Here is a 23,089-nt window from a genome sequence, read left to right as displayed (position 1 = left end):
AATTAAAAAAAGTTTAAGACTGTAATCTGTGATGTCATTCTTTATTTTAATATAATTAGATACAACTAGCAATAATAAATAGTTTTTTAATTGCACCCATATATTTTAAAAAAATGCTTTAAAAAAGTGTCTGCTGACATACTCTAAGCTATTATTAAACTTATTTTTATGAGTTTTATTGTTTCAATGCCCTTTTCACTGCCTTTGTAAAACTCATCTAACTTGGAGAATAAGAAACAGACTGGCATCTGTTGTATGGGCACAAGCCTGAATGATATTCATTTATTATTTAATATGATATATTGAATGCATATGCCTGCATACCACAGGGTATGTCTACCGTTATTATTTTTTGGAATTCATCCATCTAACTTCACCAGTCCCTAAGATATTAATGTTCAGCTCTTCCACTTCTTTAATGACATTGTTGGCCTTTCCTTTTTTGATACATGCTTGTCACACCTTCAATATTGGCCTTTCTGCAGATGCTTAGCATACCCTCACCATTTAAGGCTTGATGGAGACTAGCAATCAAAGGTTGACGTATTTCATTATATCTCCCATGGTGTTCCTGGGAGCGTAATGCAGTGGTTTCCTATTGCCTTTTGCATTGCAGCCCTCAAAGCTAGGTCTGTCACTTGTGGTTATCTGTTCAGGAGCCGTGCCATAATCTTTTGACTTCAGCCTCCTGGCAGTAGACAATTAAAACCCATGCCTTTACCTTTAACTACTGCAACATCTTTCTTCATGTTTCAACAAATCACTGGAAGTGATTTGTTGAAACATGAAGAAAGATGTTGCAGTAGTTAAAGGTAAAGGCATGGGTTTTAATTTCAGAAGAGGGGGCCATTGACAGTATAAAGTGCTAAATGGCATCTATTAAGTGGGCAGATTGCAGAGTGAGGGCAAATACATTTGAACTATGGAATACCTTTAAAACAAAAATCACAGAAGCCATGAACACATACAAACCATTAAGAAAATATTGCAGTAGGAGAATGCCGAAATGGATGAATGCAGAGTAGGCTGGTCAAATAGAGCAGAAAAAGATAGCATGGGATAGTTACAGAATGATGAAAGTACTGAAACCTACAACAGATACAAGCTGATTTGTAACAGTACCACAGATAAGGTTAGAGAGGCCGGGGCTGTGTATGAGAAAGCACTGGCCAAGAGAGCAAAGAATGGCCATAAGAAATTTTTCATGTATGTGAATACAAAAAAAAAAAAAGTGAATCAGATTGGACCTTTGTGCACTGGGTGTGGGTGCGTGAATGAGGCTGAGTCATATGAAATTACTGATAACTGTTTATTAGAAAAGCTTTTAAGCATGCAGAGGAGTAAGACTACTGGAGTTGATGGCATATACCCAGGAGTTTTGAGGGAGGCCGCCAGAGAATATATTAAACCATTAAAGTTAATTATGAGGGCATCTTTAGATATGGGAGAGATTCCCCTGGACTGGAGAAGTGATAACATATCATCAGTACATAAAGGTGGTTCTAAAAGTGAAGATGGTAACTACAGACCAGTTAGTCTGACTCCAGTGATAGGGAAAATCTTAGAGGCAATGATTAAGAGTGCAATGAATCCAGAGACATTTAGATAGATATGGTATTCTGAATAACACACATGGCTTTGTTAAGAGAAAATCATGTTACTCATGAGCTGGATGTAGGGAACAATTTCAACATAGTTTATTTGGATTTTAGCAAGGCATTTGACTCAGTCACTTATGAGAGGTTACTGAGTAAGCTCCTACTTATGTTGGGATTACTGGAAAAATTCTAAGGTGAATTGCTGGGTGGCTGCAGGGCACGAAGCGGAGGATTGTAATTAATGGATATTCTTCAGATTGGTGAAAAAACAGATGTGGGGTCCACCAAGGATCGGTTCTTGCCCACTGTTGTTTCTGATTTTCATAAACAATATCAACGATGGGGTAGAAGGACTGATGTCAAAATTTGCAGATGACGTAAACATTGGTAGAATAGTTAATGATCAATAGTACCAAGCAGCACTCCTTCAGGATGACTTTAACAGGCTGAAAAAAATGGTCAAAAAAGTGGCAGCTATGTTTTAATGTAGCAAAATACAGTAAACCCCCGCTTTTCGCCGTTGCTGATTTAATATAAAATGAAACCTAAAAAAATTTGAATTTTAAAGCGCCGTGAACATTTTCCGCCATAAAAAAACATGGGCGTGGCTAAAATTATCTTTCCCGGTCAAAACAGCGCTCAGTGGGTGCGGGTAGAGGGGTGACAAAATCACGAGCGTGGATGTTTCTCGCTAATCCTTGTTCAGTATGTGTTATGCACTTGTCATGGAAGGTTTCGTCATTTGCTTTTAATTTATTGCTTATAAATTGAATAAATTTATAAATTGATATGCTTACAAAAGTGAGCATATCAATTTATAAATATGGCTACGAATAACAAGGGATATGTGAAAAGATCAAAGGTGATGACATTAGCGAAGAAAATTGAGTTATTAGACAAAATTTTTAATGGTGAAAGTGTCTCCTCAGTGGCAAAACATTATAAAATCATTGAGTCAATCAATGGCAAAACATTATAAAATCAATGAGTCAACGGTACGATCAATCAAAAAATCAGAAGAAAAAATCCGCTGTAGTGTCCGTGAAAACGTGCTAATTGCTTCAAAAATTTGATCTGTAACTCATGATGTTAAATTAGAAAAAATGGAAAAGGCTTTAAATCTGTGGATAGAAGACCGAACTCAAAATAAAAGTCTCTTAAGTTCACTCATCATTCGTGAAAAGGCAAAACTCCTTTATCAACACTTTAGCGAAACTGGTGATAGCACTGGCAGGATAAGTTTTTTAGCTAGCAAAGGTGCTGGTTTGAAAGATTTGTTTGAAATTTATAATAAATATTACATTTAATATTTAATTGTTTCTTATTTTCATTCTGATGCCATATGCTTGCATTTCACTATGTACTGTCTATGTACATAGTCATATTACGAAGGTACATATAATACATACATAGACAAAATTTTAGACTAGTTTTTCTTATATATTTCATACTTTGGAACGGAACCCCTTTATTACTATGGGAGCCATAACTCAGTATTCGCGGCATTTCTCAGGAACGTAACCCTGAATAGCGGGGGTTTACTGTACAAGGTTTTACACTTGAGGAACAGCATGTGTGTGTTATGGCGGGTTTAAAGGTATGTAAGCTGCTGTGGCTATAAGGCACCTTGGGAAATAGTGACCCCAAAATAAATCATAGACATGGTGGAGCTGAATTAAAAACAGTAGAGGAAGAAAGGGATCTGGGAGTTATAATACAAGCAGATATGTAGTTTTCTAAGCAGTGTAAACAGGCAGTGAGCCTGTTTACACTGCTCAGAAAAGTGGTGTCCTGTGGTGTCCTGTTGATGATGTATCGAACATTATTCTGTAAAGATATGGAGGTCATAGTTCCACTGCATAAGACAATTGTAAGACCACATTTGGAATACTGTGTTCAAGTATGGAGACAATCTGAAAAAAGACAGCTTTTTGAAAGGGTCTAAAGACAGGCAACTCGCATGGTGAGATTGGCAAAAGGATGTCCATAAAAGGAACTCTAATTATGTGGGCTACAGAGCTTGGCAACCAGGTGCCTGAGAGATGATGTGATTGAGGTTTATAAGGCTCTGAGAGGAGTTAGTAAAACAAATGATTGCAAAATTTTCACTGTTATAGAGAATTCCAGAAATTTTTTTTTTTTTTTTTTGGTAGTTGTTGGCGCATAGGCTTCTGTGGCCATAATGCACCTCCCAAGGTTTTTGCAGTACTCTGATCCAAGCCCGAGGCGGGAATCGAACCCGCGACCTTTGGTTTTCCAGGCAGGCACTTTACCCACCCGGCTAGCCCGGTCGGCTTCCAGAACTTGGCATAAATTCAAATTACAGAGGAAGAGGTTTAGCCTAGATTGTATGAAGTTTTCTTTTAGCCAGCAAGTTGTTGATTGTTCAAACAGGCTGTCTTTGCAGGTAGTTGAAGCTGACAGTGTGAATAAATTCAAATGTCAATGGGATACTTACTTATATGACGAAGGAAAGAAGCAAATAATTTGTTTTTTCTTATATATTGATATTATTTTTATTGTTTTTGATTTTTTTTTTTTGGCCAGTGCAGCAAAAGCCTGTGGCTTCCTTGCACTATATAGCAATTACTATTACTATAAATAATGATTCTGCTTATATGAAGCATAATGAATCAAGCAAAGAACTGTAAATTTCAATCATGTCACTTTTTTATAATATCGGCCACACTCATATGATGCATAAAAACTTCAAAAAAAAAAAAAAGCTACAATTTGCTATTACAAAAATTACTGAAAATAAAAATGTAAGTAACAGTTAATTTATAGAATTTTTTTCTTGTAGAGTTTTTATGCATCACATCAGTATCACTGATACTATATGGATAATCTACTTAGCCTGCTTGTCTTTTTTCAGACATCACACCTAATTTTTTTAGGTTTGTTAGAATATATTCATTATGCACATATTGTCTTCACCGTGTCCATCTATCTGTCTGCATATAATGTGTCAAGTCATTCCAAATTTCATTAAAATCAGACCAATATAAATAGTAGTAGTAGTGGCATGTGATGCAAGAAAGCAAGAGTATGAGCTTATGAGGCAGCAGCCAAAAAAAAAAAAAAATTTACAAAACAATTCCCTCGAAATGCCTGTCCAATTCCTCCTTAAATTGATTTAACCTATCAACTTCCACAACGACAGATGGAAGTTTGTTCCAGAAATTAACAACCCGCTGGCTAAAGGCAAATTTCCGCACATCTATTCTACATCTGTCTTTCCACAATTTGAATTTGTGGCCCCTTAAGTTCGTAATCTGAACAAGTGGAAGAAACCCATCAGAATTCAGCGTGCTCAACCCTTTCAAGGGCTTATACACAATCAGATCATTGCACAGGCCTAGTCTCCAGCCATTGCAATTTGCAGAAAGTAAGCCTCTCTTGGTAAGAGGACCCTTCGTTCCCCTCACCAACCTTGTTGTCCTTCTCTGTACACGCTCAAGAAAATCTACATCCTCCTAAAATGAGGCCTCCAGACCTGTATGCAGTACTCAAGACGTGGCTTCACCACTGCCTTATACAGAGGGACAATCACCTCCTTTTCCCTGCTAGCAAAATTCCTATATATCATTGACAAAACCCCATGACCTGCCCTGGCAGCCTGTCTGCACTGCTCAGAAAACTTCATATCTGACTGCACAATTACTTCCAGGTCTTTTTCATTTTCTACAACCTTAAGTGTAGTACCACACATTTGGTACATTTCTGTAGGGTTACTTCTACCCATATGCAGTATTTGGCATTTGTCAAGGTTAAACTTCAGTTGTCACTTCTCAGCCCATCTGCCCAAATTTTCTAGATCCTGTTGCAGTAGCACACTGCCATTACTGACATTAACAACCCTGCTAACCTTTGTATCAGCTGCAAACTTCGACACTAAGCCTGATATACCTTCATCAATATCATTGATAAATATACAAAACAACAGTGGACCCAACACTGAAACCTGCGGGACTCCACTAATAACATTAGTCCACAAAGAGCAGCACCCATTGATTACCACCCTCTGTCTTCTCCCACTCAACTATCCTTTTATCCATTGTACCAACTTACCCTTAATACCATTCTTCTCCAATTTGTATAGTAGTCTTCCATGCGCAACAGTATCAAAAGCTTTCCTGAAAGCCAAATATATGATATCAAAATTATTTTTTGCATCCAGTTCCTTTGTAACCACATCATAATATTCAATTAAATTTGTCAGACAAGACTTTCCCTTAACAAACCTATGCTGTGTCAGAATTATTGCTGCAGTCTTGTCTAGTTGATCCTGCAATGCATCTTTAACCAGTGACTTCATTATTTTACCCGGAACAGAAGTTAAACTAACCGGTCTGTAATTACTCGTGTCACCCTTTGATCTCCCCCTTTGTGAATTGGGGATACATTTGCACATCTCCAGTCCGTGGGGCCCTCCCCCAAGTCCAAGGATGCTCTCATAATTATGGCTAAGGGTTTACTTACTTCCTTTTCCACCTCCTTTAATATAACTGGATAGATCTCATCCACCCCAGGTGCCTTTCTTATGTTTAACTTCAACAATTTCTCCTCCACTTTGCTCTCAGTTATTACAAAATCATTAAGCACCCTGCTACAATTTGATAACCTTCTGGCATTTTCAAACCTTAATAATTCCTCATGTGTGAATGTAGATGCAAAATACTCGTTAAGTTTGTTTGCTATCTGAGCAGGATCATCAACAGTCGAACCATCAATATCAAGTGGACCAATCAGATTCATCCCCTTCCTTTTTGAGTTTATATAAGTAAAGAAATCCTTGCTGTTTTTCTTAGCATCCTTTGCCAAAGATTTCTCGTAATCTGCCTTGAACAAGTGGAATCCTTTGTGACTTGATTACAGACTAGCTTATATCTGCCATAGGCTTCTGTGTCGCCTGATAATTTATATGCATCCCATGCATTTTTCTTCTCTGTCACGAGTCTCATTAGCTCATTTGACAACCATTTAGGCCTAAACCTTGAACAATATTTCTTAATAGGTATGAAACTTTTAGTAGCTTCCACAATTAATTCCTTGAATCCTTCCCACTTAGAATTTTCTGTTGGTAACATCATCAGTTTTTCCCACTGTACAGAATTTAAAAACTGTCTGATACTTTGATTTTAACTTTTCTTTTAGTTAATGGATTTTCATGAAATTTTTATATTTAGGCCTTTTAGAAAGATTTGTCAAGCTATCTTAAATTTAATCAACATCAGGCTAACAGAAATTCAAATAATGTTATTTCTTTATCCATATGTCCATATGGAATAACCAGGCTCCCACTGGAAGGATTTTAAATTCCACTCTAGTAAATAATATGTTGACTTTTCCTAAATTTCAACAAAATCAGACTAATAGAAATCCAGAAATTATTATTTATTTTTTCATACATATCACATAGGCTATCCATTTAGTATAAATTGTAGCTGAAACAATGGATATTATGTCTGTTGCCACACACTCGTTGGAGGAATGAATAGGCAACTTGGCAGATGCACAGAAACAAAATGTTCCTTATTCATGCCTAAAAGTCATAACTTTTTGTTCCTTTTTTTGTTATAAATCATGAATTATTACTATTTTCTAAGGCACTGCATAAATGAACTAATTTGTTTTTATATGCTTTTTTCTTTAAATTTTTATTTGTGTGGTCCCTCGATTTAACTTTCTATAAATGGAGGTTTCCTTTGTACAGTTCCATGAGCTCTGAATGAATAATTCTAGGTGAGTTGGAGGGGAGGGGGAAGCATAAGCTATAGGTTATTTTTGCAACAATCTTATACTGCAATTTTTTTGACATATGGATATTGTACCTTCATTAAACACTAATCTGAATCAGACAGTTTTAAAATGAAGAGGATACATTAAGATGAATATATATATCACAGAAACCAACAGTCACTGAAATGTTTATTTCTCTTCAAATCATTGCTAGATGAGTAAAATTTCAAGAAAAATTGAACAAGAATGGACATGTCTAACAATGATACAGAAATTTGCAGGGGAAAAATTACTGACATCTTTCAATCAGCAAAACATTGGCACCTCTATATAACAAAATCGATCATTCCCCTGAAAATATTCGTTATACAGAAATTTCATTATAAAGAAATATGACCTTTCCAACAATGAAAAATAATGTAAATTCAGAAATAAATCATGAGAAATAAATGGGAAATAAATCAGAAATAAGTGGGAATGGATACATTTTCTAACATTTTAAAATAATTTATTAATACATACATATTAAGAAATGACTACGTATATGATGCGCAAAATATATTAGTACACTTTTAAGAATTATGTCGTAAAATATTTGGTTATTTTTTGCTGTACGCTGGATTCTACTGTATACCATTCATAAAAATGTTCAAATTTGTTTAAACTTTAAACACCGAGATATATTTTCCGTTACATTTTCATTTTCTGAAGGCCTCGATGCAAAGTTTCAAATGCTGCTAACATTTATTTGGAAGGTTTAATAATTGCTCTCATTTTCATCCAACTCATCTTTGATATTGTCACTAGTTATTTAAATACGCTCCAAAATGTGGTAGTCACTCGGATATTCAACTACTATGACATTATCAACTCCTAAAAATTCATCAAGAACAATTTCTCCACTGATCAAACCTCGCTTGGAACTCTTCCCAAGATTGCTCTATGTCTTCTAGTAGTTCATCTCTCTCACCTTGGTTAATTAGCATTTTAGCAAAACCTGCTTTTGCAAAACAATTCTTAATTGCTGTTTCTGTCACATCTTAACTCCACACTTTCGCCAACTCTGATATGCACATCCACAAATCTATAACAGAATCTATAGATTGGTTGGTTTCTATTCTCAGTATAATTTTTTTTCAGTATGAGCCTTCGGTAGTGCATTTTCAAACTCTTGATAATGCCTTGGTCCATTGGTTGCAGTCATGGCTGAATTTAAACTTGTTGTGGCTATAAGCTATAACATGTATGAGGCCCTTCTCCCTTACTGTTCACCTGTGACAGTATTAAAAAAGAATTTTTTAAGATGGAGCAAGGTCCCTGGGAATGCGAGGCCCTAAGCTGTAGGTTGTTTAGCTTACATGTAAATCTGGCACTGGCTGCAGTTAAGACAAATTATTCAGAAAGAAAAAAAACAAGCTTCACACTTGTACGTTTCGAAATTACTGAGTGAAGGTGGGCAGTGCAGTTGTCGACAATCAACGAGATTTTTCTGTTTTCTTTCGTCATCTTTCTATCGAAATTTAAAATCCACTGCTCAAAAATTTCACTTGTCTGTCAAGGTTTTTTTGTTGTAGTTGTAGTCCAACTCTAACGACTTTACTCCTTTGAAACGTAGGGGTTGTTTACTTTTGCCTATTACCAAAAGCTTCAGTTTTTCATTACCAGTCATATTTGCAATCAAGAGTAATTCTCTCCTTACTATTTTTGCCACCTACACATTTATCAACTTTAAAAGGCAGTGTCTCGTTCAGCAAACATTTAAAAAATAGACCTGTTTCATCAACATTGAATATGTCTTTGGACTTGTAATCCTCAATATTTTTCAAAGCTCTTTCTTTCCAATGGGTGTGGTCTTATTCGATTGCAACTCCACTTTCATCAGAAATAACTTTTCCGAGTAAGCCATGATGCTCTTTAAAGTTATCCAGCCAACCAGAAAACAGACTTGAAACATTTTATGCCCCAGAAAAGATGCATACTTCATAGCCTTTTCTTTTATTAATAGTCCTGATATCGGCATGTTTTGGTCTTGAATAAACTTCATCCACTTAAAAACTGCTTCATCAACATCTTCCAAAAGGCATAATTTCGCACGTTCCAACTGAGTCCTGTTTCCTCAGGCAGTTTGAAAATCAAAACATGGTTTTTCAGAATAGTTGAGACACACTACTGGCAGGGATACCAAATTTTAAAGCGATTTCTTTTTCTTTTTTTTTTTAATGCTCTGATCTACACTATTAAGCACTTCCACTTTTTCACACTACACTCAAGGATTTCCTCTTAGACACTGTAAGGTTACTTGCACAGCAGTTAAAACAAAGCTGAAATTAGGGACCACTTGCAGTTACCATGTAAACAGAGACAGGTGAAATTTAGTGGAAGTGTGGATGACTCATTCTGTCAAAACAACAGATAAATTTCCAAGATAGAGGAAAATGATTCTCTCCTAATTCTATAATAGGATGCTTACGGTAGAAAATAGGTTGATCAGAGCCAATGCCCACATCGGGAATATACCTTTATCTTTGCCAATGGCTGTGGACAGCTGACCAGCAGGACCTCTCGGTATAGTAGTGTATAAGTTGTATAGGTTTTACTTTTTTTTTAGGCATTGCTGACCCTCTGCTGGGCAAAGGCCTCTCCCAGAACCTTGCATCTTTTTCTATCTCGCACCATGGTTGGCCAGTTTCCTCCTGCAGGGTTTTACAGGCACCATTAAATTGTAAAATGTTTTAGCTCTTAATTCATGGAATTAACACCATTAGCTATTAAAAGCTAAAGGGATTAATTCTTAATCCTTTTAGCTCTTAATTTGTGCTTTCTACAGCATCAGCTCTATTGCCTGAAGGCCAGAGGTGCAAACAATGCATACCCAGGTCTCTCGAAATCATTTTGTTATATGGAAACTATTTTCAATGTAATGACCAAGGGGAAATCAAAAAAGTTTGCTACATAGAAAATTTCGCTATATGGAAGTTCATTAAAGAGAGGTCCGACTGTGTTTTAAAGTTGTTTTTTTTTTTTTTTTGATTTGGTAGTTATTGGCGCATCGGCTTCTGTGGCCATATTGCACCTCCCAAGGTTTTTGCAGTACTTTGATCCAAGCCCGAGGCGGGAATCGAACCCGCGACCTTTGGGTTGCCGGGCAGGTACTTTACCCACTCGGCTAGCCCGGTCGGCTTTTAAAGTTGTATGAACATATACAGTACATAATGTGCAAATAATAAATACACAGTAGTGCAATTATTTCTTAATTTTTTCTGGCTTCCCTTTCAAATTGCAGAGATAGAGCATTTTAAATCCAGTGTTGATATTCTGTTGTGGTATTTTAAAATCGATTACCTGAAAAAAAGCAACCATGTGAAATGTACTTGGTCCCAAATGTTTCAGTTAACCAGAATTGTACTATACAAAGCTATCTTGCATTTCAGAGCTCTGTGACTCCTTCCAGAGTAAACACATTTATAATAATAACAAAATGAATTTACAATTTAAAAAACTAAATTTTGGATTATGTCAGGAATACAATGAATTACTGCACAAAGTAATGTTCAGGGAGTACTGCATCCCAGGAACTTGCTGGAAGTCCCTAGATCTACTATGTCACCTGGTCATTTTGCCTGAGTGGAGAGGAGAAGTGTGAACATTTGCTCCAGTTGTCTGTTGTTGGTTTGGCGCTGACACTGATAACATTATCAAGTGTTTTGGCCTGTTCTGGATTATGGCAATTTCCTCTGTTGTTTTGGTATTGGAGATGCCAAGTTCGTTCTCTGTTGATGGCAGTATTCTGGTTCTGGATGGATCTTGTATTCCTCGAAATAGGGACCCATACTAGGGTGGATTGCCATCTACCTACGTTTCTGTTGACTATACTGGTAAAATTTTGTTGAAGATCATGTGGAAGACTTCAATGAAATCTTCTTTATTGGTGATGGATTATACTGAGAACTTTAGGATTTTTGGTGCTAAACCTGTGGATTCCTCATATGGAATGGTATACTATATCTTGAGTATTGCATACAGGTCCAGAGACAAATTACATGTGAAGTAATCTGATTAAGGTGTTTAAGGCTTTGAATGGTTGAGCAAGCTTAGTGCTGATGGGAATCTTCCCCTTGCTCAGACTACACACATGAGGGGGCATAAATTCAAATTAAGGATGGATGGTAGCAGAAGTTTGCCTTTAGCCAGTGGGTAATTGATTCTGGAACAAACTTTCATAAGGTGTTGTGGAAGTTGATAGCTTAAATAAATTCAAGGAAGAACTAGACAAACTACTGGAGGGAATGGATAGGCAAAATGGAGTGTTTTTTTTTTTTTTTTTTTTTTATGCTGTATAAGCTTGCATTCTTGCATCATTTTCCACTACTAATGCTAATATCCCTCTGGGCCATGTTACCCCTTTTTATGTGATGGACATGTCCGTCCATTCTTCTTCCAAGCTTCTGGAATGCCTTGCCTATAAAGAACTTGCTATCGACAGTCAAGCAGCTATGGAATGGGGGGGCTATGAGGGCAAGCTAACTGCTTCAGGTTCCTCTTGCTAATGAAACAGATATATATATATCCATATTGTGCTGTTCAGCAAGTCTATTAATAAGCAACAGGTTCTGAGGTCAGTTTCACTGGCAAATTCCCCCCTTCCCCAGGTCCAGAGAATTTTCCAGTCTTTTTTTTTTTTTTTTTTTTCCAAGTTGGTTTTTATGGTACTAGGTTCTTAATGTATAGTATCATATGGAAAATAAAGCTATTAGAATCATACCATTGATTTATACCTGTTTTATCTGCTGACAGATCATGAGTTAGAGAAAACGTTTAGAGCAATGAGAGTCTCCATGATGTTATCAGCATCAACAACTTGAGAAAGGATTGTTTCCAATTTCTATACAGAATTTGATATTATCATCACGGGCATTTTAGGTGGCCATGGAAAAGAAAGTTCTCTTTCTCCACAGCCCCAGTTTTTTGGGAGGGGGAAAGAAAGGTTATGGCTGTCTGTTCAAATGTCAGTGAGGAGAAGAGAGTTCCCTATTTTGTATGTGGTATTGGTTTTGTAAATAGAAACAGGGTTGTCCAATGGCAAGTTCCAGAGTTACCTTAATTAGCATTAGCATTAGTACAGGCATTTGATGCAAGAAAGCAAGCTTATGCAGCATCAGCCAAAAAAAAAAAAAAAAAAAAACCCACTTCACCCCTCTGTTCGTTCAAAATACCTGTCCAGCTGAGCCTTAAACTTATTTAGGCTATCAACCTCCACCACAAGGGATGGAAGTCTGTTCCACCAACCAACCACCCGCTGGCTAAAGGCAAATTTCCACACGTCTATCCTACATCTGTCTTTCCTCAATTTGAATTTATGCCCTCTAAGGTGATTATTCTGAGCTAGAGTAAGAATCCCATCAGCATTGAGCATGCTCAACCCATTCAAGGCTTTATACACCTCTATCAGATCACCTCGCTGGTGCCTAGTCTCCAGACACTGTAATTTGCAAAACTTAAGCCTTTCTTCATAAGAGCACCCCTTTGTTCCATTCACTAATCTTGTTGCCCTTCTCTGTACTCGTTCCAGCAGCTCTACATCCTTCTTGAAATGAGGCCTCCAGACCTGTATACAGTACTCTAGGTGTGGCCTGACCATTGCCTTATAGAAGGGAATAATCACCTCCTTATCCCCGCTGGTAAAATTCCTGTATATCATTGACAATACTCCATGAGCTACTCTTGCAGCCCGTCTGCACTGCTCAGAGAACTTCATATCCGTCTGCACAACCACCCCCAAGTCCCTTTCATTCTCTACCACTGTTAGTGTAGTACCACAGAGTTGATACGCTGCTCTGGGGTTGCTGTTTCCCATGTGTAGTACTTTACATTTGTCAATGTTAAACTTCATTTGCCACCTCTCAGCCCATCTGCTCAACCTTTCCAGATCCTGTTGCAGCAGCATAGTGTCAGTAGTGTCCTTGACAACCCTGCCAACCTTTGTATCGTCTGCAAACTTGGACATTAAGCTTGATATACCATCATCAATATCATTTATAAATACAGAAAACAATAATGGACCCAACACTGAGCCCTGAGGGACTCCACTAATAACATTAGTCCACGATGAGCAGTGTCCATTGATTACCACTCTCTATCTTCTCCCCCTCAACCACCCCTTTATCCATAGCAGCAATTTGCCTCCAATGTCACACTGCTCCAATTTGTGTAGCAGTCTTCCATGTGCAACAGTATCAAAAGCCTTTCTAAGATCCAAGTATATAATATCAAAGCTATTCCCTGCATCCAGTTCTTTTGTGACTGCATCATAGTATCCAATAAAATTGGTCAGGCAAGACTTCCCCTTAACAAAACCATGCTGTGTCCGAGCTATAACTGAAGTCTTGTCTAAATGATCCTGCAGTGCTTCTTTAACCAGTGCCTCCATTAATTTTCCTGGAACAGAAGTTAAGCTCACAGGTCTATAATTACTTGTGTCAGCCTTTGATCCTCCTTTGTGAATTGGGGTCACATTTGCACATTTCCAGTCTATGGGTACCTCCCCTGAGTCCAAGGAAGCTCTCATAATTATGGCTAAGGGTTTGCTTACTTCCTTTGCTGCCTCCTTTAATATAACTGGATAGATCCCATCCACCCCGGGTGCCTTTCTTGTGTTTATCTTCAACAATTTCTCCTCCACTTTACTCCCAGTTATTTCAAGATTCTGTAGCTTACTGCTAGAGTTGAATACACCTCTGGCATTCCCCTCGCTGAATAACTCCTCATGTGTGAATGTTGATGCAAAATATTCATTTAGTTTATATATCATTTTTTTATGCAGAGAATGTTTAGAATGTTTTAGAAAGGGTGCAAGAATATTTGCTGATGCTATCGAGGCAGTGTTAGGTGGGTCGGAAAACTGCTAGCTTGGGGGAGACAAAGACCAATAGATTGACAGTAGCCACTGGCAGAGGTGAAAGAGATTCTTGCACTGCTTCTATTAGAGTGAGCAGAAGCCTGAAAAACAAGATGCATGGTATTTCAGAGACTGCTGGGAGCCATTGCGGTACAAGTAAACACATGGGTTGTGTTAGGGTAGCTAAGAACAGAAACAGGTGCAGGTATACTTGTGTGTACACCAATGCTAGGAGTTTAGTAAATAAATTTGATGAATTTGAGGTATTGCTCAAAACATCAAAGGCAGATATTGTTGGGATATCAGAGATGTGGTGTCACACAGATATAAGGGATGCAGAACTGCAATTTGGGGAGTACAACGTCTACAGAAAGGATAGACAGGATAGGAAGGGGGAGGGGTTATGCTATTAGTTAAGAAACACATAAAAACCAAGGAAGTGAAGCCAGTCGATATCGCTTGTGTCAGTTTGGTGTGACATAAGCATTGGGAGATCAAAATTGAGAGTAGGAGTGTGCTATAGGCCTAATGACTCTGATGAGTATAATAAGGAACTGTACAGGGAAATAGAGTGGGCCAGTAAATCAGAGAGTCTTATAATGGGAGATTTTAATTTCCCAGATATTGACTGGAATTTGGGGGCTAGTTACTCACACACTAGCAGGGCTTTTGTGGATTTATTGGATGATTGTTTTCTACATCAGCATGTTCGGGAGGCAACTAGAGGGAGTAATACTCTTGATTTGATTATCAGCAGTGATTCTTCATGCATTAAGAATCTGCAGATAAATGAACCACTAGGTGGCAGTGATCACAGTGTGCTGAAGTGGGATTTACTCAAAGAGGTAACTACCATTAGGGGTAAAGGGAAGGGTTATTGCTTCCGTAAAGGCGACTACGATGGACTGAGACAGTATTTAAATTCTATACAGTGGGACCAACTGATGATGTTACCAACAGCAAATTCAAAATGGGAAGCATTCAAAGAACTTATCTTGGAAGCTAATAGGCTTTACATACCAACTAAGAAATATTGTTCAAGGTTTAGGCCAAAATGGATGTCAGATGAACTAATCAGGCATATGGCAGAGAAGAAAAATGCATGGGATACTTACAAAATAACACATGACACAGAAGCCTATAATAGATACAAGTTGATATGCAACCAAGTTACAAAGGAGGTTAGGTAGGCGAAGGCAGATTACGAGAAATCCTTGGCAAGGGATGCAAAGAAAAACAGCAAAGAGTTCTTTACTTATGTAAACTCTAGAAGGAAGGGGATGAATCAGATTGGTCCACTTGATATTGATGGGTCAACTGTTGATGATCCTGCTCAGGTAGCTAACAAATTAAATGAATATTTTGCATCGACATTCACACATGAGGAGTTATTCAGCAAGGGGAATGCCAGAGGTGCATTCAACTCTAGCAGTAAGCTACAGAATCTTGAAATAACTGGGAGTAAAGTGGAGGAGAAACTGTTGAAGATAAACACAAGAAAGGCACCCGGGGTGGATGGGATCTATCCAGTTATATTAAAGGAGGCAGCAAAGGAAGTAAGCAAACCCTTAGCCATAATTATGAGAGCTTCCTTGGACTCAGGGGAGGTACCCATAGACTGGAAATGTGCAAATGTGACCCCAATTCACAAAGGAGGATCAAAGGCTGACACAAGTAATTATAGACCTGTGAGTTTAACTTCTGTTCCAGGAAAATTAATGGAGGTACTGGCTAAAGAAGCACTGCAGGATCATTTAGACAAGACTTCAGTTATAGCTAAGACACAGCATTGTTTTGTTAAGGGGAAGTCTTGCCTGACCAACTTGATTGGATACTATGATGCAGTCACAAAAGAACTGGATGCAGGGAATAACTTTGATATTATATACTTGGATCTTAGAAAGGCTTTTGATACTGTTGCATATGGAAGACTGCTACACAAATTGGAGCAGTGTGACATTGGAGGCAAATTGCTGCTATGGATAAAGGGGTGGTTGAGGGGGAGAAGACAGAGAGTGGTAATCAATGGACACTGCTCATCGTGGACTAATGTTATTAGTGGAGTCCCTCAGGGCTCAGTGTTGGGTCCATTATTGTTTTCTGTATTTATAAATGATATTGATGATGGTATATCAAGCTTAATGTCCAAGTTTGCAGACGATACAAAGGTTGGCAGGGTTGTCAAGGACACTACTGACACTATGCTGCTGCAACAGGATCTGGAAAGGTTGAGCAGATGGGCTGAGAGGTGGCAAATGAAGTTTAACATTGACAAATGTAAAGTACTACAAATGGGAAACAGCAACCCCAGAGCAACGTATCAACTCTGTGGTACTACACTGACAGTAGTAGAGAATGAAAGGGACTTGGGGGTGGTTGTGCAGGCAGATATGAAGTTCTCTGAGCAGTGCAGATGGGCTGCAAGAGTAGCTCATGGAGTATTGTCAATGATATACAGGAATTTTTCCAGCAGAGATAAGGAGGTGATTATTCCATTGTATAAGGCAATGGTCAGGCCATACCTAGAGTACTGTATACAGGTCTGGAGGCCTCATTTCAAGAAGGATGTAGAGCTGCTGGAACGAGTACAGAGAAGGGCAACAAGATTAGTGAATGGAACAAAGGGGTGCTCTTACGAAGAAAGGCTTAAGTTTTGCAAATTACAGTGTCTGGAGACTAGGCACCAGCAAGGTGATCTGATAGAGGTGTATAAAGCCTTGAATGGTTTGAGCATGCTCAATGCTGATGGGATTCTTCCTCTAGCTCAGAATAATCACCTGAGAGGGCATAAATTCAAATTGAGGAAAGACAGATGTAGGATAGACGTGCGGAAATTTGCCTTTAGCCAGCGGGTGGTTGGTTGGTGGAACAGACTTCCATCCCTTGTGGTGGAGGTTGATAGCCTAAATAAGTTTAAGGCTCAGCTGGACAGGTATTTTGAACGAACAGAGGGGTGAAGTGGAAGTGGGTTTTTTTTTTTTGGCTGATGCTGCATAAGCTTGCTTTCTTGCATCAAATGCCTCTACTAATGCTAATGAAATACATCAGTGGTAATGGAAGAGTTTAGTTTTTTTTAGGAGAGTGTTAGTTGCTTCTGGAAGATGCGCATTGGCTATCGCCAATGTGCATCTCTAAAATCATACCAAAAAGTTATTCAGCATATTCCACAGGATGTGTTTCTTGCTCATAACCACTTGTAATGACCAAGTGTCTGAAGCTAAAGACTGGCTCTTGCTAAATCAAGTGCATTAGATTATAAACAATGGGAAATTTAAGGCTGCACAAGTTGCACCACATGTTGAGAGTCTCAAGTGGTTTTTGAGGAAGGAGTAGCCAACTACTCTATGGATATAATGCATATTGGTAACGGGGTCTGATCTGCTCAAATTTGAATGCCTGTGCAAAAGATGAGGCACTTTCAATGTCCTCAGCTTTACATAACATAACTTAACATAAAAACCTTACTGATTATGTAAAAAACAGAATATGATAAGATAATAAAATTTTCCATTTATCATTCTCATGTAATATCACAGCATTTATGGAAAACTCTATAATATTTTGTGCTGGTAGTCCCTCTAAAGCTCAAAGTTTAGGCTTTCTAATTATAATATCACTTTATAGATGTTTATAAGTTCCTTGACATTATAACTTAAATTAAATATTCTGAAAAATATGTTTAACTGCATCTTCTTTAACAGGTTACTTCAAAAAGCTGGAACGACTCAGTTTTTAAATTTAAAAAAAAAAAAAAACCTTTATCCAAACATTTTTTGGCTGATATAATAAATAATAAATAACAATAATTCTTACCAACATAAGAGCTAAGCCAATGTTCTTGTGCTAACTCGTCAATATACCCTTTTAATCTATCACCTAATATTAACATAACAGATACAGATGTCTGCACATCTCCCTATTAAAACAAAAATTATATTAAAAAAGTGCTTTTATTGTCACTATAAAATGAAAATTAAAAATAAGCTAAAGCAAATAATGAAATAAAAATGAAGATAAACAGGTAATTTGTTTTAAATAATTATACCATACACTTTTAAAAGTAAAATTAATGTGTAAACATCATAGCAAAGCAATAATTAAAAGCTTACCAGCAGAAAAAAAAATAATTTCCAATCTACAGAATGCCTGCTATTTTTAAAGGTGGTTAGTTTTGAATCTGAATAAGAAATATTAAATTAAATATTAAGTCAACAAAGGTATCTGTGCAATTTATTCAAGAATACATGTGCTCATGTATTACAGATACTGATGTGATCCACCCCCCCCTCCCCCACAAACATTAAAAGTCTATACTACACACAACCCACCGTTAACTGAGTGCCATAAGTGGCTATCATATCAACAAATATCTTACTTCCAAAAATATAGATAATATTGCCTCAATACAAGACTGGGTAATAATCCTGTGCACTAATGATAGCTAGCACATACTGCAATATTGTTGTTGTTGTTTGTTTGTTTGGTTTTTAGGAGCATTAGCAACTAAGGCCATATTGCTCCAGGATATGGGGTGGTCATTCCCTGACCTTTCCGCATCCTCCGTATTTGGGGATGATGGGCTCGAACCCCGGTCTAATCAAGAAGCGTGTGCTATGCACTGCTGCTCCTTCCCACCCGGCTACGGAAGCGAATACTGCAATATGGATTCCACCAGCATCTGAAAGGTATCGGTATGAATCTTCTTCATTTTTTTTAAAAACACCGTCACAAACTTTGAGTCTTCTCGTATTTTGATCTTCATTCAAATTTTTGGCACCATCTTGGCACACACTTTTCAGTTAAAATTTGTATAACTTTTCTTTGTCCACACTGAGTTCTGATTGAACCATTCTACTGCTTAAATGATGATAACTTCTATTCAGTGTTCTTACCCAATCCATATTTTCATCAGTTTTCATCAATACTGGAGGTCTGGTCATTCATCATCTTTCACATTCTCTCTTCCTTCTAAAAATCTTTATGCCAAACACATGAGCTCTTGACATAAACTTGATGTAACAATTCATAACTTTTAGTTGGCATTTTTCTGGCAAAGTGCAAAAACACAAGGTAATGAAAAGCTTTCTCACTGCAAAACAAATCAGCATGCTGGAATGTGACTTGGCATACTAGGGGAAAGGTTCAAGGTCAACTTCTGTGCCTTTGTTTCACAGGTGGTGCTCAGTGCATAGTAGCTGCGCACAGTCTCGTTATTTAATAGCCACACCTCGCAATAGCAATAGTTGAGGTATATGATGCAAGAAAGCAAGCTTATACAGTATCAGCCAAAAAAAAAAAAGACACAACCTTCCCATTTCAGCCATCTGGTCACTCCAAATGTTTGTCTAGTTCAGCCTTAAATTTATTTAAGCTATCAACTTCCACAACAACAGATGGAAGTGTCTGTTCCAGTAATCAACGACTTGCTGGCTAAAGGCAAACTTCTCACAATCATTCTGCAACTATCTTTCCTCAATTATGTCCTGTCAGATTCTTAATCTGAGCAAGCGGAAGTATCTAGTCAGCATTGAGCTTGCTCAAACCATTCAAGACCTTATATACTTCAATCAGATCACCTCGCAAGTGCCTAGTCTCCAGATGCTGCAACTTTCAGAACTTTAGCCTTTCTTCGTTTAGCCTTTCTCACCAATCTTACTGTCTTTCTCTGTACTCATTCTAGCAACTCTACATCCTTCCTAAAATGAGGTCTCGAGATCTGTACACAATACTCAAGGTTTGGCTTGACCATTGCCTTATGCAAAGGGATAATCACCTCCTTGTCTCTGCTAGCAAAATTCCTATATATCATTGACAAAACTCGTGATCTGGCAACCCAGCTGCACTGCAGAATTACCCCCACGTCTTTTTCATTCTCCACCATAGATGGTTTGACCATTCATACATTTCTCTTGGATTACAATCTTACTGTCTTTCTCTGTACTCATTCTAGCAACTCTACATCCTTCCTAAAATGAGGTCTCGAGATCTGTACACAATACTCAAGGTTTGGCTTGACCATTGCCTTATGCAAAGGGATAATCACCTCCTTGTCTCTGCTAGCAAAATTCCTATATATCATTGACAAAACTCGTGATCTGGCAACCCAGCTGCACTGCAGAATTACCCCCACGTCTTTTTCATTCTCCACCATAGATGGTTCGACCATTCATACATTTCTCTTGGATTACTGCTACCCACATTCAGTACTTTGCATTTGTTAATGTTATACTTCAGTTACCACTTCTCAGCCCATCTGCTTACCTTTTCTAGATCCTGTTGCAGTAGCATACTGTCTTTAGTGTCATTAACAACCGTACTAACCTTTGTATCATCTGCAAACTTGGACATTAAGCCTGATATATCTTCATCGATATACAACATAACAATGGGTCCAAAACCGAACCCTGGGGGATACCACTTATAACACTAGTCCACATACAGAAGTATCCAATTATTAGTACTCTCTGCCTTCTCCCACTCAACCATCCCTTTATCCATTGCAGCGACTTGCCCTTAATGCCATACCGCTCCAATTTGTATAGCAGTCTTCCATATGAAACAGTATCAAAAGCTTTCCCGAAATCCAAGTATATGATATCAAAATAATTTTTTGCATCCAGTTCCTTTGTGACCACGTTGTAGTATCCAATCAAATTGGTCAGACAAGACTTCCCCTTAACAAACCCATGCTGTGTCTGAACTATTACTGCAGTCTTGTCTAGGTAATCCTGTATCACCTCTTTAACCAGTGACTCCATTATTTTTCCCGGAACAGAAGTTAAACTAACAGGCCTATAATTATTTGTGTCACTCTTTAAACCCACTTTGTGAATTGGGGATACATTTGCACATCTCCAGCCCATGAGGACCTCCCCTGAATCTCATAATTATGGCTATGGGTTTGCTAACCTCCCTCGCTGCCTCCTTCAATATAACTGGATAGATTCCATCCACCCCAAGTGCTTTTTTTATGTTTATCTTCAACAATTTCTCCTCCACTTTGCTCACTGTTATAGTTTGATAAACTTCTGGCGCCTTGCCCTCCTTGAATAACTCCTCATGTGTGAATGTAGATGCAAAATATTCATTCAGTTTATCAGTTACATGAGCAGGATCATAAATAGTCTAACCATCTATGTTAAGTAGACCAATCTGATTGATCCTCTTCCTTCTGGAGTTTACATAAGTAAAGAACTCTGCTCTTTTTCTTTGCATCCTTTGCCAAAGATTTCTTGTAATCTGCCTTCGTCTGCCTAACCTCCTTTGTGACTTGATTATAGACTAGCTTATATCTGCATAGGAGTCTGTGTCGCCTGATAATTTATATGCATCCCATGCATTTTTCTTCTCTGCAACAAGCCTCATTAATTCATCAGACATCCATTTAGGTCTAAACTTTAAACAGCATTTCTTAGTTGGAATGAAAAGCCTAGTAGCCTCCAAGATTAAGTCCCTGAAGGATTCCCATTTAGAATTCACTGTTGGTAACAACATCATTTGATCTCACTGTATAGAATTTAAAAACTCTGAGACCCCTGAAGTCACCTTTACGCAAGCAAAAGCCTTTCCCTTTACGCTTAATGGTAGTTACATCTTTAAGTAAATCTCAATTCAGTACATTGTGATCACTGTCACCTAGTGGTTCTTTTATCTGCAAATTCTTAATGTATGAATAATCACTGTTAGCATTAGCATTAGAAGAGGCACATGATGCAAGAAAGCAAGCTTATACAGCATCAGCCAAAAAAAAAACAAAAAAAAAAACACCCCATTTCACTAATCCATTCATTTCAAATGTTTGTCTAGTTCTACCTTGAATTTATTTAAGCTATTATGTCTGATCTACTGTATTATGTGAGGCTGCCCACTTACAATATGCATAGAAAAGGGTTTAAGATTTATCTGACCACAGAATTTTTTCCAGTTAGTGATTATTGTCCAACTGAAGTTTTTTTGTTTTGTTTTGTTTTTTTGTCTGTTCACATAGTGAAGGAAAATGAGCAAAATCACTTCTTTCTCTCTGAAAAATTTTAAAAACTGGAAGAAAGTCTAAATATATGTAACAAAAAGGATATAAAGGGATAAAAAAAGGAGTTACAGATCAAGGACAAGAGCACTCACACTGTGGACTCACCCTGAAGAACAAGTACAATACTTTTAATTTTTGGAAAGGAAGTGCAAATTTCAGTTAGATGTAGATTGTGTATAGCAGAATAGATGTAGACTGCCTCTTGCAAGAAGCGTCAATGAAAGATACAAGTATGAGCAGAATAAAAAATAAATTAGAAAGTGAAAGAGTATGAGAAATCTTAAAATAAAGAATGTATAGAGCATTTCAAAAGTATGTGCAAAAAATTCTGGGATGGTTTATTAGGGTCCAAAATAAGAAAAAAAAGTTAAATAAACAAATGTCCAAAACATTAGTCATTTATTTTTAATAAATGACTAATGTTTTGGACATTTGTTTATTTAACTTAATAAATGACTTAATAATAAATGTTAATAAATGACTAACGTTTTAGAGAACCCATATGGGTTCTCTAAAACGTTAGTCATTTATTTTTAATAAATGACATTTATTTTTAATAAATGACTAACGTTTTGAACAGTAAAAAAATAATAAAAAAATGAATCAGAATAAACAGAGACATACCTAGTAAAATGTTTACTCACACTAGCTATATGCCTTCTTATTTTTCTTTTTGTTATTATTGCTTTTATCATTTTTTATCATTTAAAACCCAACAACCATTTTTTTAGAATTCAAAGAACCACAGCTCTGTAATTGTTCAGAATCAGCTGAGAGGAGTTCAATAAGTTATCTACCTTGACTATAAATATGCTAAATATATAT

At 37.3% G+C, this 23,089-nt stretch overlaps 1 protein-coding gene across 2 annotated transcripts in view; it reads right to left on the bottom strand.

The window, feature by feature from the left end:
- Positions 1-23,089, bottom strand: part of Wdr24 (WD repeat domain 24) — a 223,103-nt gene that overhangs the window by 21,159 nt on the left and 178,855 nt on the right. Inside the window, exon 11 of one of the 2 annotated variants that reach the window (XM_090383842.1) lies at positions 18,049-18,151. The exons of the other annotated variant lie outside the window; for it this stretch is intronic. Coding sequence (XP_090239968.1) covers positions 18,049-18,151 — 103 coding nt within the window. The remainder of the gene's footprint in view (positions 1-18,048; positions 18,152-23,089) is intronic. 2 annotated transcript variants of the gene reach the window in all.

This window comes from Mastigoproctus giganteus, chromosome 10 (assembly GCF_048544385.1).
Source record: "Mastigoproctus giganteus isolate SK-2022 chromosome 10, ASM4854438v1, whole genome shotgun sequence".
Lineage (NCBI taxonomy): Eukaryota > Metazoa > Arthropoda > Arachnida > Uropygi > Thelyphonidae > Mastigoproctus > Mastigoproctus giganteus.
The sequence above is the reverse complement of the archived record's forward strand: the minus strand, read 5'-3'. Positions and strand labels throughout refer to the sequence as shown.